We start from the raw sequence: 15,471 nt of genomic DNA, 5'->3' as shown, positions 1-15,471 counted from the left end.
GATCACGAAAAAAAGCGGAAATTCGTGATAATATTACAAAAAATCTACGTGAATTTACGAAACGAAGAATTTACGTGACTATAACAAAAGTTTGTGAGACTAAAGATAATTAAACACTCTAAAAATGTCTGGGTTATTTTTATGCCATGCATGTTGGGTAAATATTGAACAGAACACACCGCTGGGTTAAAATGGACTCAATTAACTGCTGGGTTATTATAACCCATGGTTACATAAAAACAACCCAACATTGAGTCATTTTAACCCAGCATGGAATAATTTTTAACCCAGCATGTGTTCTGTCAAATATTTACCCATTATGGGTTAAAAATAAACCAGCCATTTTTAAAGATAAACATTGACAATAGTGGGAAAATATATTTGTCTATTAAAAATGGTTTGCTTTACTAAATAATTAACATATAGGTGCTCTTTGTCTTCATATTAAACAGAGAACAGCAATATTTGTTTTACAAGTGATGCTACTGTATAACCACTTGGTGTAAGGTATTGAGAATGACACATAGTACAGAGGAATAAAGTACTGTAAATCCTAAGTTAAAAATCTTTTCTAATAATGTCAAGGCTTATCCATTTGTGTACAAAATAAGATAATCATAATACAGTTTTTTTCAATTGTTTACACGCAATTTTGAAAACTGGGTTCTTTTTTTCAAAATATAATCACAGTTATCCAAACAGCACACTCAATTTGCATAATTCCTAGATTGTTTGCAAAATGACACGTTTAAGTCAAAACATACACACTTCAGTCAAAACATATACACATATTTGTGAAAATGCTATTAGTTTTCATTTCAACCAACACAGTCCTCAATGATCAGACACTATTGCAGCCAGTTTCACACTGCTGTGATATAATAAAATAAAAATAAAAAACACATTTGTAAAAAAATTATTTTAGGAAATAGCATGTGCTAGATTTTTGTCCAGACATTGTTATGTAAGGGATAATTTAGATAAAAAATTGTGACAAACCCACAACAATCTTCATGATTAGTTTGAGATAAGGGGAGAATGTACACAAATAGGCCTACTATAAACTTAACAAGCACTGCACAACACTGATGCTGCAGACTGAATATTTCATTTATTTATTTCAATACTTACATTATTTCTTACCATTATCAGTTACAGTAATCAAACAACAATGAAATCATTGAAACAAATAACATCTGTAGACTAATAAAAACTAATGCATGAAGTACATACACTTTGACTCTGAAGAAAAACTTTTGTAAAAGAAACAAGTATACTGTAACTATTCATCATCTCTCTGTCTGCTGCATCAGGCCATAAGATTTCATCCACATCATAGGCTATGTCTTCATTGGCAAGGCACCGTTGGAGGAATCGCCTCATGTGACGAATCCACCCCTGCACAGAAGCTGCTTCGATATGATCACAGGCCTCCTCCATGGCCTGAATGAGGGGCACACGGTCATAGGGCCACATGTCATATACCTTCCACCACCATGCTCTTTTATTGGATTCAGGAAGGGGGAGTATGGGGGGTATAGACTTCAAATTCAGGGTGCTCATGGAACCAATTCTGGACCAGAGCAGCCCGATGGTATGAGACATTGTCCCAAATGACAATGTACCGCATCTGGTCCACTTGGTTTAATGCTGTGACAATCTTGTGCAATCTGTCAAGAAATGCAAGTATTAGATTGCATTATAGGATCCCATATTTGCATGGTGGTGAAGGACCCCTTTTTGTGTAATAGCAGCGCAAAGAGTGATGTTACCCCTCGCTGCCCTGGCACATTGGGGATTGCTCTGTGTCCAATTACATTTCTTTGTCTTTTTCTTTTTCTTCTAGTCTTTCAATTTTTATTAAAGTTGCCTTTTATAGCACACCTGAGTGCTGCGTTTTCAAATTAGCACACGTGTGCTTCCACACTTGGTGGATGTGACTATCCAATTCATTCACTAGTGTGGTAATTGGCAATCCAGGGCTTTGTAATGACAAGGAAGTAACCTCACAATCGTTATCTGTGTATAAGGTGTGAAAATGTGTGTAAAGTTTTACAAATCACTGTGTGTTATGTTTTGCAAAAATGGTGAAGCAAACATTGTGTGTTATGTTGTGCAAATCTGTGGAGGTGTTTTGCTCGTTGGAGTAGAATTTTGCAAATTGTGTGGAAATTTATATTTTAGTGTGTAAACAATCGTAAAAAACTGTAATAATAAAGAAAGAAAACTTCTTATGCAGTACCTACAAAATAAATGTACACAGTTTTTTCTTGGTTATTTTGGGCAGCTAGAAGCGGGTGTGTCTCCCTGACGTCACTAGCTCTAAACTATAAGGGCTCGTGACTGACAGGCTCTATGGCTCCTTCAATGGACAGAGAATTAATCTGAGTGATGTAATCAGTTGAATTCTCAAATCAAGTCAATCATTTTCTGGAGGCAAATTTCAAAACTAAGGTAAGAAACAAAAATTTTCATCTTTATTTTTGTTAATGAAATTGAATGCATTAAACATTACATTAAAACCTAATATTATAATATTGATCTTAATGTAATCTCAGAACACCCACATTTTTATTTTCTAAATAAATAAGATGTATTTAATACACTATATTTGCTACAGTCTTATCACTGAAAAATGCAGCATTTTTGTCAAATCATATATTTTTATGTTACTTCAACAAATTAAGTTGTTTTTATAATATATGTCAACTTATCAAATATCAAAACTTAAAATAGTAGGTTGAATTGACTTGCAAAACCAATTGTTTTTACTTCATGCTGCATTTTTTTTACAGTGTATAGGCTTTCCTGTATATTATTATTATTATATTTTATTATTATATATATCCTGACTTTATACTGTACTTGTTATACAATATATGAAACCTTCAAAGCTGCAGTAGTCTTGATGTATGCAAAATGTGCTGATAAAAAGATTTCATGACAATAAAGACGCCCTCTATTGGACAGGTACTCTTTTTTTGTAAGTAGTAGTGTAATATCGGTCACATTCATCTTTTATATTGCATCATTACAAATGTATGTGGCAATAGAAAAGCAGGCACATCTGGATTGCTAAATATAATAAAACTTCTTCATACCCCATTTTGGCTCTCAAAGCAGTAAGCTATGAAGTGAGCAAAGCTTCAGTTACAAAGAGTGGAAAGCATTGATATGTAATTTAACACAGAGCAATGTATTTTAGTTCATGATGTTGTATATTTTAGAAAGATTTTGACTGAAGCCTACATTTTTCAGCAATTCAATGTGACGTGCCTGTCACTATGCAAATCAGAAATGCTTTCATTTGTGCATGTTTCAAATCCATAAAATTGGTGCTGAATGCTGCTATATATTTAGATGTTTTATTTTCACAGTAAATTTGCACTGAGAACATTTTGTTTATCTTTATGCCAGTGTAAGGCTAGAGTATTTTTAGCTGATCTAAAAGCTGAACATATTTATTGCAAGCGGAGGCGTTAGCATCATACTCGTGTGCTTTAGCTTCTGTGTTTTTGTTCCTGGTTTAAGCAGTTCAGGCTGAATGAGCAAGTTTAAGGAGCTGCTAACTATCTGTGTAATTGGAACGGTTGTCTTTTGAAATGGCCCTGTGAGAAATTTCCATCCGGATGTTGTCCTTAGAGTTCATACATCTGCGGTAATCTCTAGAGTAAGTCAGTCTGTGGTCAAACAGTCTGTTTAATGCTAACAAAAAAAATTGGCCGTGGCTAAGGGCCATGCTCACCAGAGGGGAACAAAGCCACTAATCTGGCTCAGTACTGGCTTGGTCACATACTGTAGAAAACAAATAATCAAAGTAGTCATAAATAATGTGCCATTTTTTATTTGTATTGTATGAATAAATTCACACACTATTAATTTTGGTCTCAGCCTGTTATATGCATAAAGAGTTCGGATGGAAAACCCTCTAAGTGCATCTTATCAGGCTCTTACTTTTATGTGCAGTATTTTTAATTCAAGAGCAATTAAAAGGTTATTAGTCAGCAGAGCCGGCGCCAGACCATAACTAACAAGGGGGCACCTGGCTTCCAACGGGGGGGGCACGCAATAGCAACAATAACTTGCAAAAACAAGGCATTAAAACAACAAATACAAGCACACACTCATACAAATGGTACAGAATGTCAGCTCATTTCCCATATAAAGTGCAAAAGATCACAAACTATGCGCAAAACTATTTTGAACTTCGACCGCGGCGTGAGCGCAAGCTGCTGCGCTCGTGCTTTGCTTGACGCAACAACAAACTGCCCTCGCGCGGCGCAAGCCATTGAAATGAATAGGTTTCATAGCGCAGCGCACCCCGCGTCCTAAAAGCCGCTTTACCATAATTACGTCATAATGCTGTTAACGGTCTATAGCCACACTTCACATTTAAGCTTACGTAAATTAAACAACGCTAACTTACCTTTAAAATAGCTGAAGGCGGCGTGTACAAACATTTAACTTCCTTAAAACAGTGTCCTGTAGATTTGAAAATTCCACCTCGACCTCTAATCTCTGAGTTTGAGCCAGTCGGTGTTTGCATGAAGTCAGATGGAGCAGGCAGTGCTGGTTCGTTTTAAATATTCTAATATCTATATTTTACATGATCCATAAAATGCTGGGAAAAAACACGTTGCTATATCAAGTCACAAATATGCTAAAGACGTAAAGACGCATGAGACCCCGCAATACAACCAATCAGAGATACTGGTCTATTTAAATTAAAGAAAACATATATCCACTATATTTTCCTCATTTGGTTACATTAAAAGTCATGAAACATTCAATGTTTAATTTATTTTAATTATTCTTGATATATATTAAATTAATAAAAAACTTTGTAGGGGGGCACAACAATCTGTTTGGGGGGGCACGGCCCGCGAATGCCCCCCCTTGACGCCGGCCCTGTTAGTCCGTAGTTAAAATTACCTATTTTACAAATGTCACTTTAGTAATTTTTTTGTACTTTCGCTGCAAAACCCACTAAGTGCATGCAATAAAAACATGGTAAACAGTTGTAAAATGACTACAAAGTGCAACTAGACACAAAAAATTATAAAAAGTCAGAATTCAAAATGTAAAAATGAAGAAACTAAACCCAAATTAAGGGGCACTGTGATGCATGTGGCTGCCACATGTGGGTTGTATTCAGGTCCAAGTACTCACAAGGGACTAAAGTTTAAATGTGAGGTAGTTTCACATTCGCCTTTCGTGCACTTTGAGTGCCTCGCTGAAAAATCAATGGATTTTGCCAACAAACCAATATTTCTGGATGACCTGAGGTGGGATTAGGTGGATTTCAAGCTACAGTATTTGATGAACGTATAATACATGCCAAGAGCATTCGGTTAATATCATTATCTCATTTTTGATGGAGGTGACATTTAGTAGCTTTTGGATCTGAGCTCTTCACATACTGTGTATCGTGTGTCAGTGACAAAAATGGTTTGGCAACATTATAAATTCAAAAATCTTAAAAAAAAGGTGTTTTAAAAGCATGCATCAGATAGTGTATTTATGTTGATTTTATGTAATTTTTATGAAAGTAAAGACTCAAGAACGAGAAATATTAAATATTTTATCCACCTAGAATGCATGTAAATTTACTAATCGAAATAAATAATCCATTTTAAAATAGTACATGAAAATAGATTTATTAGAGTTATCTTAGCAATAAACATTCCTCACATACTCATGAAGTTTCTTGAAATGGCTCATGTTCTTCTTGTCAGGTGGCACGTTGTGTCGACATGGTTATTGCAGTCAAAGCCACAGTCAGACAGTTCCCATGCTCTGACAGATATCCTCAATGCCCTCTTGTAAACAATGTATACTATACCTCTAACATTTCATTATGGTTTTATGGCACCACAGATTCCACAGATGTGTTCTGTTTGCCATACACAAAGATATGGCCTTAGTCAAGCTTGTTTTACATCAAAATATGTATGTTTAGTCCAAAGGTCCTACATATATATATATATGTGTGTGTGTGTGTGTGTGTGTGTGTGTGTGTGTGTGTGTGTGTGTGTGTGTGTGTGTGTGTGTGTGTGTGTGTGTGTGTTTTACATTTTTTTACTCTTCTCCTAACTCAGCATGCAATAAAATCTAAGCAAATTTGGTAGCACTTTATCTAAGGAATAATTGACTCCTTTGATTATTTAAAAGTAATGCACACCCAAGGTGGTAATGTGGCACGACGCGAAGCAGAGTGCCTTACACCGCCGTTTACAGAAAAATAATCAACACCCATTGAACATTTCTCAGCCAATCAGAATAAAGCATTCAACAGCCCCGTGGTATAAAGATCGGTAATAACTGGGTAGTGTTATGGTTATATATTTTAAATATGTATATGGTCACTAAACCATTGCAAAAACAAAATCTAATGGTGGCATAAGACTTTTATACAGCACTATACATACATAACAGACCTCACGCCTACGTACCATGTAACGGCAGCATGCCATGTGTATTTCCATGTTGTGTTCACTGGCTCTTTTGCTTACGCTGTTATTTTCTTTGGCTTTAGTTTGTGGTCTGTTGGGCAGCTTTTTACGCTAAATGAAAGCTTGTAGACATCACTGAAGCAAGAAAATAAGACCACATGTCGTACGGTTCTGTGCAAACGGCCCTCTGACCGAGGAGACTTTTACAAGGTTCAATAAAAGGGGCAATTGTCGTAGTCTGTGAACTTAAAGAGAGTTTGTTGCTCTGCCAATGAAACGCTAGCACAATATCTAGACACATGTAAAGTTTTATTTACGCAATTTGAATGCATATTATGTAGGCCACGTCTGGTTGACATAAACGTAAACAACCATCAGGGAATGTAAAAGTTTGGGGAGTTGTAAGTTAAATATAAGTAAAAGCACAGAAAACGTGCAGGGTGCAGTGCAAAATTAGTCTTTATGATGCTAGCGTGTTGTGGTTGTTGGTTGGGCATTGATATGCAGTTGTTAGTTTTTTCTGGGTGGTTATTAGGTGGTTGCTTACTAGTCCAAGTCAAAAAACGCAAATAAGGTTTCATACTCCAGCTGAATTTACAGTTATATTGTATTTTATGGTTTTGTATCAAGTCCATAACATTAACCAATTGTGAGGCCTGACTTGTGATTATCTGATGATAGATATCTACAAAATCATCAGTTTTTGTTGGTTAGATAATGTTATCCATTTTGTACCACAGTAGGTTTAATTTGAGAATATGGGTCAAGAGCCTCACTTGTGGTTATTTACTCATGCAATACTTAGCAGTGTTTTTTATATTATACTAGATGTTCAATCCCAGATGTAATTACTTGATTTTGTTTCAGAGGAGCCAACATAACACCCTGCGTGCAAATGTGTGTACTGATCTGATTAGCTTAAGTGATTGTATAACATTACAGCTATAATCAAATGAAAGCGCCATCTTTCGGTAATCATGTAAGCAAACTGATTCTCAACCATTTAAAATAATTACAAACTGCAGTGAGGCTATGCATCCAAAACAAACATATTTTAATCTTTTTCTTTTCTCAGGGCTCTAAAGATTGACACTTCGAGGAAAGGACTAAAACCTAAGTTCAAAATGTTGTGGATTTTGAGGCCTTTTACAGCACTGCTCTTTCTCGCCTATTCACAAGCGGAAGATGATGATGATATTCGAGCTGGTATGGGCTATTTCTTGTATTGGACTATAGTAGTTTCTCTGATGCACCATTTGACACTTTGTTTTGTTGTTAAAGAAATAGTTCACCCAAAAATAATATATCTGTTATTACTTACCCTCAGGTTGTTACAAAAATGTATAAACTTTTTTGATCTGCTAAATGCTAAGGAAGATATTTTGGGGAATGTTTGTAACCAAACAGTCTTTGAGCACCATTGACTTCTATAGCATTTTTTACTATAAGTTAATAGTGCTGTTTCCTGCTTGATTACAAATACTTTTTTTTGTGTTTAACAGAACAAAGACATTTATGCAGGTTTGTAACAACTCGAGGGTGTGTAAATGATGACAGACTTGTATTTTTTGGTGAACTATCACTTTAAGCACCAACAGATGTACAGTATCAGTCAAAACAACACTTTGTTTCAAACCCTAGCTTTGCCTTTGTAAATTCTAGCTTTTCTGCAGGGTAGATAAGAACTTCTTTTCTCCTTCACGCTTGTGTCCCTCACAAAAAAGCAATCCCATAATGCATTGTGATGTACTCGGTGAATCAAATCAATACAGATGGCAGACAGATTGAAAGAAATGCAGGTGATTGAAAGGCATTGCAAATACAGTAGTCAAATATAATTAAAAGCTATTTTACCATTTATTGTGTGTGCCATGCACATATATTCAGGTTTAAAGGGCCCATTGCATGAAAATGTTAGCATTGCCACTTTGTAGGTGTGAGCACAAATGTGTCGTTTTGGGTGTGTCTTTTAAAATGCAAATGAGCAGATGAAGTGCAAACACTGATCACAATGATGGTGGTTTGATGCAATTTAAACTCAATTGTGCTGTCAATTATTTGTCTCTCTTTTGTTCTATCTGCACAAAATGGCAGTGCTGTGGTTGGATAGTGCACATTAATGGGGCGGTATTATTATAATAAGATATCCTTATGACATCATAAGGAAAGCCAAATTTCAATTACCTATTTTTGCTCACACCTACAAAAGTGGCAACATTTTCATGCCATGGCCCCTTTAAAGTATAACAATATAAATGTAAATCACAGAGGACCTATAAAGTGACTGCCTATGTAGAGATACCTTATGAGGAAGACGTTTTATATGGCATCTTCCTATACAGGTGGTAGATAGCAAAGCTGCTCAATAGCTTAAATGTGACCCTGGACCACAAAATCAGTAATAAGAAGCATAGGTATATTTGTAGCAATAGGCAACAATACATTGTATGGTTTAAAATGGTAAAAAAAAAATAAAGACCATGTTCCGTGAAGATATTTTTGATTAGGTTTTCTTCCATAAATAAATAAATAAAATTGTATTAATCCCACATTAATTCTGCATTTACGCTTGGGATCTTCACTCTCACTAGAACACCTGGCAAAATACAAGAAATACGTCATCTAAGTAGTCAAGTGGTCAAGTGCAAAGACAGCAAGTGTGGGTATTTGGACGCAGCCATCGAATAAGAAACAATGCAACAAACAATATGGCCGGTCTGGTGAAGGAAGTCCCACCTTTCAGTTAAAAGAACCAATCATCAATCCATAAAGACTGATGCTTCTTTGGGGGAGGCGCTTCATAAAGACCACATACAGACAACCTGTGCACATGCTTAGTAGCTTAATCCACCTCGAAGAAAGGTGTTTTTGGTGCAATTTGAGCTAAACAAACAGTATGGTACAGTTGATATCAAGTTTCATTGTTGGTCAAAAATGTGGTGTTTAAAGCAACACCAAAGAGTTTTTTACCTTAAAATAATGTTTACAGTTGTTCATTCACTCAAAACAGGGTGAACGACACTTTCACATTCGCTTTGCAGCCCTTTATCGGCCAAAACCGCACTAAAGAAGTTTCCAACCGTCGGGTCGTGGTCCAGTAGTTCGAGTGAAAACTACAAAAACTTGCTTTACGGCAGACCTACAATCCAATCAGAGCCAGATATGCTGCAGTATTTACGACAATGGTCAATGGACAATTACGCTTCTAACCTGTAGGGGGAGCATAGAGCAAAAACTCTTTAGTGTTGCTTTAATTGTGATTTCATTTCATGATTTTAGAGATATATGTCTTTCCCCTTCCAAGCAGATAGGATTTAAGTCTTGTATGACCTAAATAACTGCGTTGCAAACATAGTCTAAGAGTGTCATGACTTCCCTAAATGGATTTTGAGTCATTTTATTCTGCACTCTCAGGAGAAAAGGTACAAGAAGGTACCAAAATTGTCACTGGGGCAGTATCTTTTCAAAAAGAACACTTTTGTACCTAAAAGGTGTATACTGGCACCTCAAATGTACACATTGATACCTTAGACTAGAGGTACATACTGGTACCTCAAAGGTACATATCTGTACCAAAGTGGTACATATTGTATTAGGACCTCATTTAAAAGGTACGGTCCCAGTGACAACTTTTGTACCTTTATTTCTGAGAGTGTACTAACCTTTACCTCCACCTTTAACAGTCTACCAATACTCTGAGATTTCTGACATATTGTATAGTCAAGGGCACCATCAAAATAAAGTGTAACCGAGTTAAACTGTCCTTTTGTGCAGAATTGAATATTTTTTCTCATTCCATAGGCTGTAGCACAGCAGTTAATGACCTGGTCTACATCATTGATGGCTCCTGGAGCGTTGGAGATCAAGACTTCGAAACAGCCAAGCGCTGGTTGATCAATGTCACAAGTGGCTTCGACGTGAGTTCACACTACTCACAGGTGGGTGTAGTACAGTACAGTGACACCCCGAGATTGGAGATCCCACTTGGTGTTCACAAGACCACTCCTGAACTTATTAAAGCCATCAAGGACATCAGCTACTTAGGTGGAAACACGCAGACAGGCCGGGCCATCAAGTTTGCCGTAGACCACGTCTTTGCATCCTCACAGCGGAGTGACGTGAAGAACCGCATTGCCGTGGTCGTGACCGATGGAAAGTCGCAGGATGACGTTGCTGACTCCAGCGTGGAGGCAAGGGACCAGGGGATCAAACTTTTTGCGGTGGGTGTGGGAACGGAGATCACAACGTCAGAGCTTGTGACCATTGCCAACAAGCCTGCAGGTGACTACTTGCTTTATGCGGAGGACTACACCAACATCGCCCTCATTCATGATGCCATGGAGCAAAAGCTGTGCGAGGGTAAGACCTGCATGCGTGCGACCTGCCCCATAAACATTAACCACATTACAGCCAGCTTTTGCCGTTATGGTCCCGTCCAAGGGCATAAAAGAACAGGGAATCCACCAAACTACCGCACTTCATTCATGGCCAGTGACAATAAAAGCCACAGAGCTCGTGGGCCAAACCAGCAGCATGAGGCCATGGCTGGGAGGAGTAGTGGGGTTGGTTAGCAGGAAACAGATGTGATATGACTACTGCAAACCACAATACACCTACAATACTTTTGGAAGTGTTAATATGTCAGCAGCAGCAGCAAGAATATGACAAAGAGATTAAATTGAGAGCATCCGATGAAACTGGGGTTACACTTAAAAAAGGTCAAAAAGGGATGAGCCCAGCCGTTGGGTTAAATTAACCCAGAAAATATTTATAATTGACCCAACAATGGGTTATAACAACCCAGCATTTGTTAAATTACTATCCAAGGGTCTGGGCTCGTTCCTTTTTGACCCAATACTGGGTTAAAGAAAATAACCTGCCATTTTTACTGATAAAGAAATAACAGATTGAAATAACACGAATAATGGCAACATTTTCAATTTTGCCAAACGTAGTCCTTTAATCTAAATCATATTCGGCACCATAGGGGGCTTTTTGCTTTGAGATATGCTTTTAATCATTCTTCATGAAAGTTAGCATGGTTATCATAAAGCACCATCACATAACATATTAATTCAATTAGATGTGAGGCAAGATTTAGAAATGAGACATCGTTTCTGTGTGGTACCATGATCATCTTGATAATTGACATTGTTTCCTGACCCAGAATCTGTATGTCCCACACGTATTCATGTGGCTTCCCGGGATGAGAAAGGCTTTGAGCTGATGTTGGGAATGAAGATCCATGAGAAGGCTAAGAAGATACAGGGCTCATTAGTGTCCGAGACAGCCTATCTGCTAGACAAAAACATTGATGTTACAGAAAACACAAGGTCGGTTTTAAAATGAATGTTAATTTGTTCATCCGAATTATTTTTAAGGCAGACCCATTTAATATGTAATTACTGTCCATTTGGCAGTCAGTAGAAAATCGTCACTCAATGAAATGTGTAGAAAAAGTGTTTAATCTTAATCAAGTATTTTAAGTCAATGATTTCTCACTAAATCCCAATAGAGCTTAATGTGTAATACCATATGTGTATCAGTCCGATTGATGGAGGTTTGCAAATTGTTTTAAAGGGAAATCTTTCCAGAAGGCCTTCCACCATCCTATGTGTTTGTGGCAACTGTAAGGTTGAGAGGGCCCCCGAGCAGGGAAAAGTTTGATGTGTGGAGGGTGCTGTCTAAAGATGGACAGGTCCAGGCTGCTGTCACACTAAGTGGAAATGACAAATCTGTCAGCTTCACAACCACCAACACGCTTAATGGCCAACAGATCATTACTTTTGATAGAGACATTGAGGTTAGTAAAACTTTCAAAGTACACTATCGTAACAAGGCTCCTTACCGTGCTGCGTTTGAGGCGTCAAATTCGCATCTACCGCATGTAGTTTGCTGCTTAACTCATTCACCGCCAGCCTTTTTGAGAAAAGTTGCCCAACTGCATTTTTGTGCTTTTAACAAAATTTTCACAAAATACCTGGCAGGAAAAATTATCTTCTATAAATATATAAACATACAAATTATATCACATTAAAGAACACACCCTCTGCTTTCAAACAAACAATAAAGAAACAAACAAACAAACAAAATGGGGAAAAAACGTTTCATTATATATTTACTTTTTCTACCTAATTTAACCACTGAAATATGGATATTTCTCTTCAAAAATACATCATTTTGAGCAAAAAGCTTAAAAAATTGCGTTTTTGTAAAGGAATTTATGTTAGAGATCAGACTAAAAATGACTATCAAACATAAAGGCAGTTAAAATAAATCATTAAATCTTTTTAAATTCCGTTTTTGATAAATTCGATTTGGCGCCTTGAAATTCGTCCAGAAAGGCATATTTATTAGTTAAATATGAACTCATAAATGACGAGATAACTCGTCAATGGCGGTGAATGAGTTGAACATTTTGAGTTTACTCGCGCGTGAAATTCTAGTCATCAAGACATTCACGTGGAATTCGCGTCATGGGGCGGCGCGTTTTTTTCGCCAAAGTTAAAATTTTCCCGCGGCAACACTCAATTCGCGCAATTTTCACAGAAGTTTAATGCCTTCCAGAAAAAGTCCTTCTTTAAATATATATAAACAACAGACCCTCTGCTTTAAAAAAAAATGTTCTCCCTACCTTGATTATTTCTCTTGTTATCATCTCTCAAATATAGGTAGGTTTCTTCAAAATGGAGATAATTCCATTTTTGTAAAGGACTTTTGTAGAGTAAGAACTCTGTGTATGTTTTGAGGATCGCTCTGAATCTGATCTCTTTCACGTGATGCGTTACTTCCGGGTTGTATAAGTCGCTGAAGAGTGCCACTTGGTGGATAATAGAGGTATTGCTGATTGCCGGAAATACTCGTCATTGGCAGGGAAGCGTTTTCTCTTAATTAACGAGTTAACTCGTCAATGGCGAGGAAAGAGTTAAGGTTAAACAACTCATTTATCATACTGTAGCACCATGTACTAAATTCTCAGTATCTGAAATCCTACAGAGACTTTTTGATGGAAGCTGGCACCAGTTGAAGGTTCTGGTAAGACCCGTACGTGTCACCTTTTTCCTGGATGACGAGCAGATTGAGGGCAAAGCTCTGGAAACTGTTGTGCCCATCTACATCAATGGGAAGACTCAGATATCCAAACGCTTTGGGTCTGATGCTACACTTTCTGTAAGTGGCATTGACCAGATCGCTAACTAACAACATAAAAATCTTTGTATGCTAAGTTAACTACAGCATTGGTAATCAAAAATCATCTTGTATGGTTATTTTTATGATACCACACTGATCTATTGCAGTTGTGTCTTGCTTCTTCTAAGATATTGCAAATTTCACATTCACAATATAATAGTGGGAATATCACATTTACAATATGCCAATTGGGTATTTCTACCCCAATTCCAATTTCTTTCCAATTCCTTGCAGATAGAAATCCAGAAACTGAGACTTTATTGTGATCCACAACAAAGTGAGAGAGAGACAGCATGTGAAATCTACTCTGTGGTAGGCGATCTGATTGGAGTACACTGGTCATGTTATGAGTGCCTTTGATCCAATACTTTCTTTACTATATTCAATAAAGTCAATTAAGTAAAAAAATATATGTATAGTATGTCTACGAAGAAAATGAATATCCTCTTGAATTAAAAAAATCCTTTTTACTGTTTTACAGGATGATGAAAGGGTGAGTTAGATTTTTTATATTATTGTCATGGGTCAACAGTCATGTCAATAAGGTTCACATAACAGTAGTTTGTTTACATCTGCAGTGCCCTTTGGATCGTAAGCCCACCAACGACACAAAAGAAGAATGTGACTGCAATCAAGGGCAACCAGGACCACCTGGGCCAGCAGGACCTCCAGGACTAAAGGTAAATCAAGTTCTCCATCACTAAAAATCTTAGTACAGCATCTTTTAAGGAATTGTTCATCAAAAATGAAAAAAACCTATATTTTACTCACTCTCAAGCTATCCTAGCGGTTGCATGTTATAGATATCTAATAGGTGTCCAAACAGAGCATCTAGGCTAAAATAAGGGAAACATTTTAACCATATTGTCTAAGGATAGCAATAAATAAATAAATAAACATATAAACCAAACACCTTGTTATCACTGTTGACTTTGCTTAAATGATGGAATATCAAACATCTCACAAGTTATTTGGCAAAAACGGCATGTAACCACCAAATTGCTAGAAGTGTCATCATAGACGAACTACATTGGGTCTATAGCTAGGGGCAACCTTCTGATCTCTCAGATGAAGCCAATACGGAAGTGACTTAAACTGCAATTCATTGACTGGCCACTAGAGGCTGGCTCCAAAAGGGAGTCAATCCTCATAGACCGCCATGTTAAAATGCCCAACTTTACAGTAGAAAATAATATGTTTACAGCCTGGTACAAAAAGTATTTTTTAACTATATAGCTAATTTTGCCCTTCATGACAACTATGAGGGGGATGATTTTTTTTGTAACTCATCCGTTTAAATGATATTAAGCCTTAAAGTTCTGCATAATTAAGTGACTGGTGAACAGCCACTGCTGTCACTAGAATCGAGCTAGGCGGGTGTGGTTTCAGCAACCAGCCACCTCAGCTTCACCCACGTCCCACCTCCTTACCCATTTTCAGTTATCCGCGAGTGATGCGTGTTGACGCGCAGCCAAAAGGCGACGGTGGGCACCCCTGAAAAATATTAATATTTTGAATGTATTTAGCAATCGATATAAAACATTTGATTGTAATCTCAAAAAAAATGTTGGCGTGTCCTTTAATATAACTCTTTTGTGTTCGGCTAAAAGAAGAAAGTCAGATCAACCAATGAAGACTTGAGGTTGAGTAAAATATGGGCTAATCTGGGGTGAACAATCCCTATCTCATGGCAATTTGAGTGTATTTTATGAGGTGGCTAATACCTGCCTTTGCCCCTGTGACAGTGGGGTTAGGGGTGGAGTTTCGTTATTATTTTTTAAGATAATCATACGTTTTTGCGTAATTAACTACATACGAATGAATACAA

The 15,471-nt window shown here is 37.1% G+C and overlaps 1 protein-coding gene across 1 annotated transcript in view; it reads left to right on the top strand.

The window, feature by feature from the left end:
• Positions 1-2,377: 2,377 nt before the first annotated feature.
• LOC129425580 (uncharacterized) overlaps positions 2,378-15,471 on the top strand; it is a 51,310-nt gene continuing 38,216 nt past the window's right edge. Inside the window, exons 1-8 of the mRNA XM_073863873.1 lie at positions 2,378-2,454; positions 7,528-7,658; positions 10,254-10,811; positions 11,620-11,785; positions 12,033-12,255; positions 13,449-13,622; positions 13,878-13,981; positions 14,125-14,136. Of these exons, the coding sequence (XP_073719974.1) occupies positions 7,577-7,658; positions 10,254-10,811; positions 11,620-11,785; positions 12,033-12,255; positions 13,449-13,622; positions 13,878-13,981; positions 14,125-14,136 (1,319 nt within the window). The 5' untranslated portion in view covers positions 2,378-2,454; positions 7,528-7,576. The remainder of the gene's footprint in view (positions 2,455-7,527; positions 7,659-10,253; positions 10,812-11,619; positions 11,786-12,032; positions 12,256-13,448; positions 13,623-13,877; positions 13,982-14,124; positions 14,137-15,471) is intronic.

Source organism: Misgurnus anguillicaudatus, chromosome 25, assembly GCF_027580225.2.
Source record: "Misgurnus anguillicaudatus chromosome 25, ASM2758022v2, whole genome shotgun sequence".
In the NCBI taxonomy this organism is placed as follows: Eukaryota; Metazoa; Chordata; class Actinopteri; order Cypriniformes; family Cobitidae; genus Misgurnus; species Misgurnus anguillicaudatus.
Note: the sequence above shows the minus strand (reverse complement) of the source record. Positions and strands in the feature narration are given on the sequence as shown.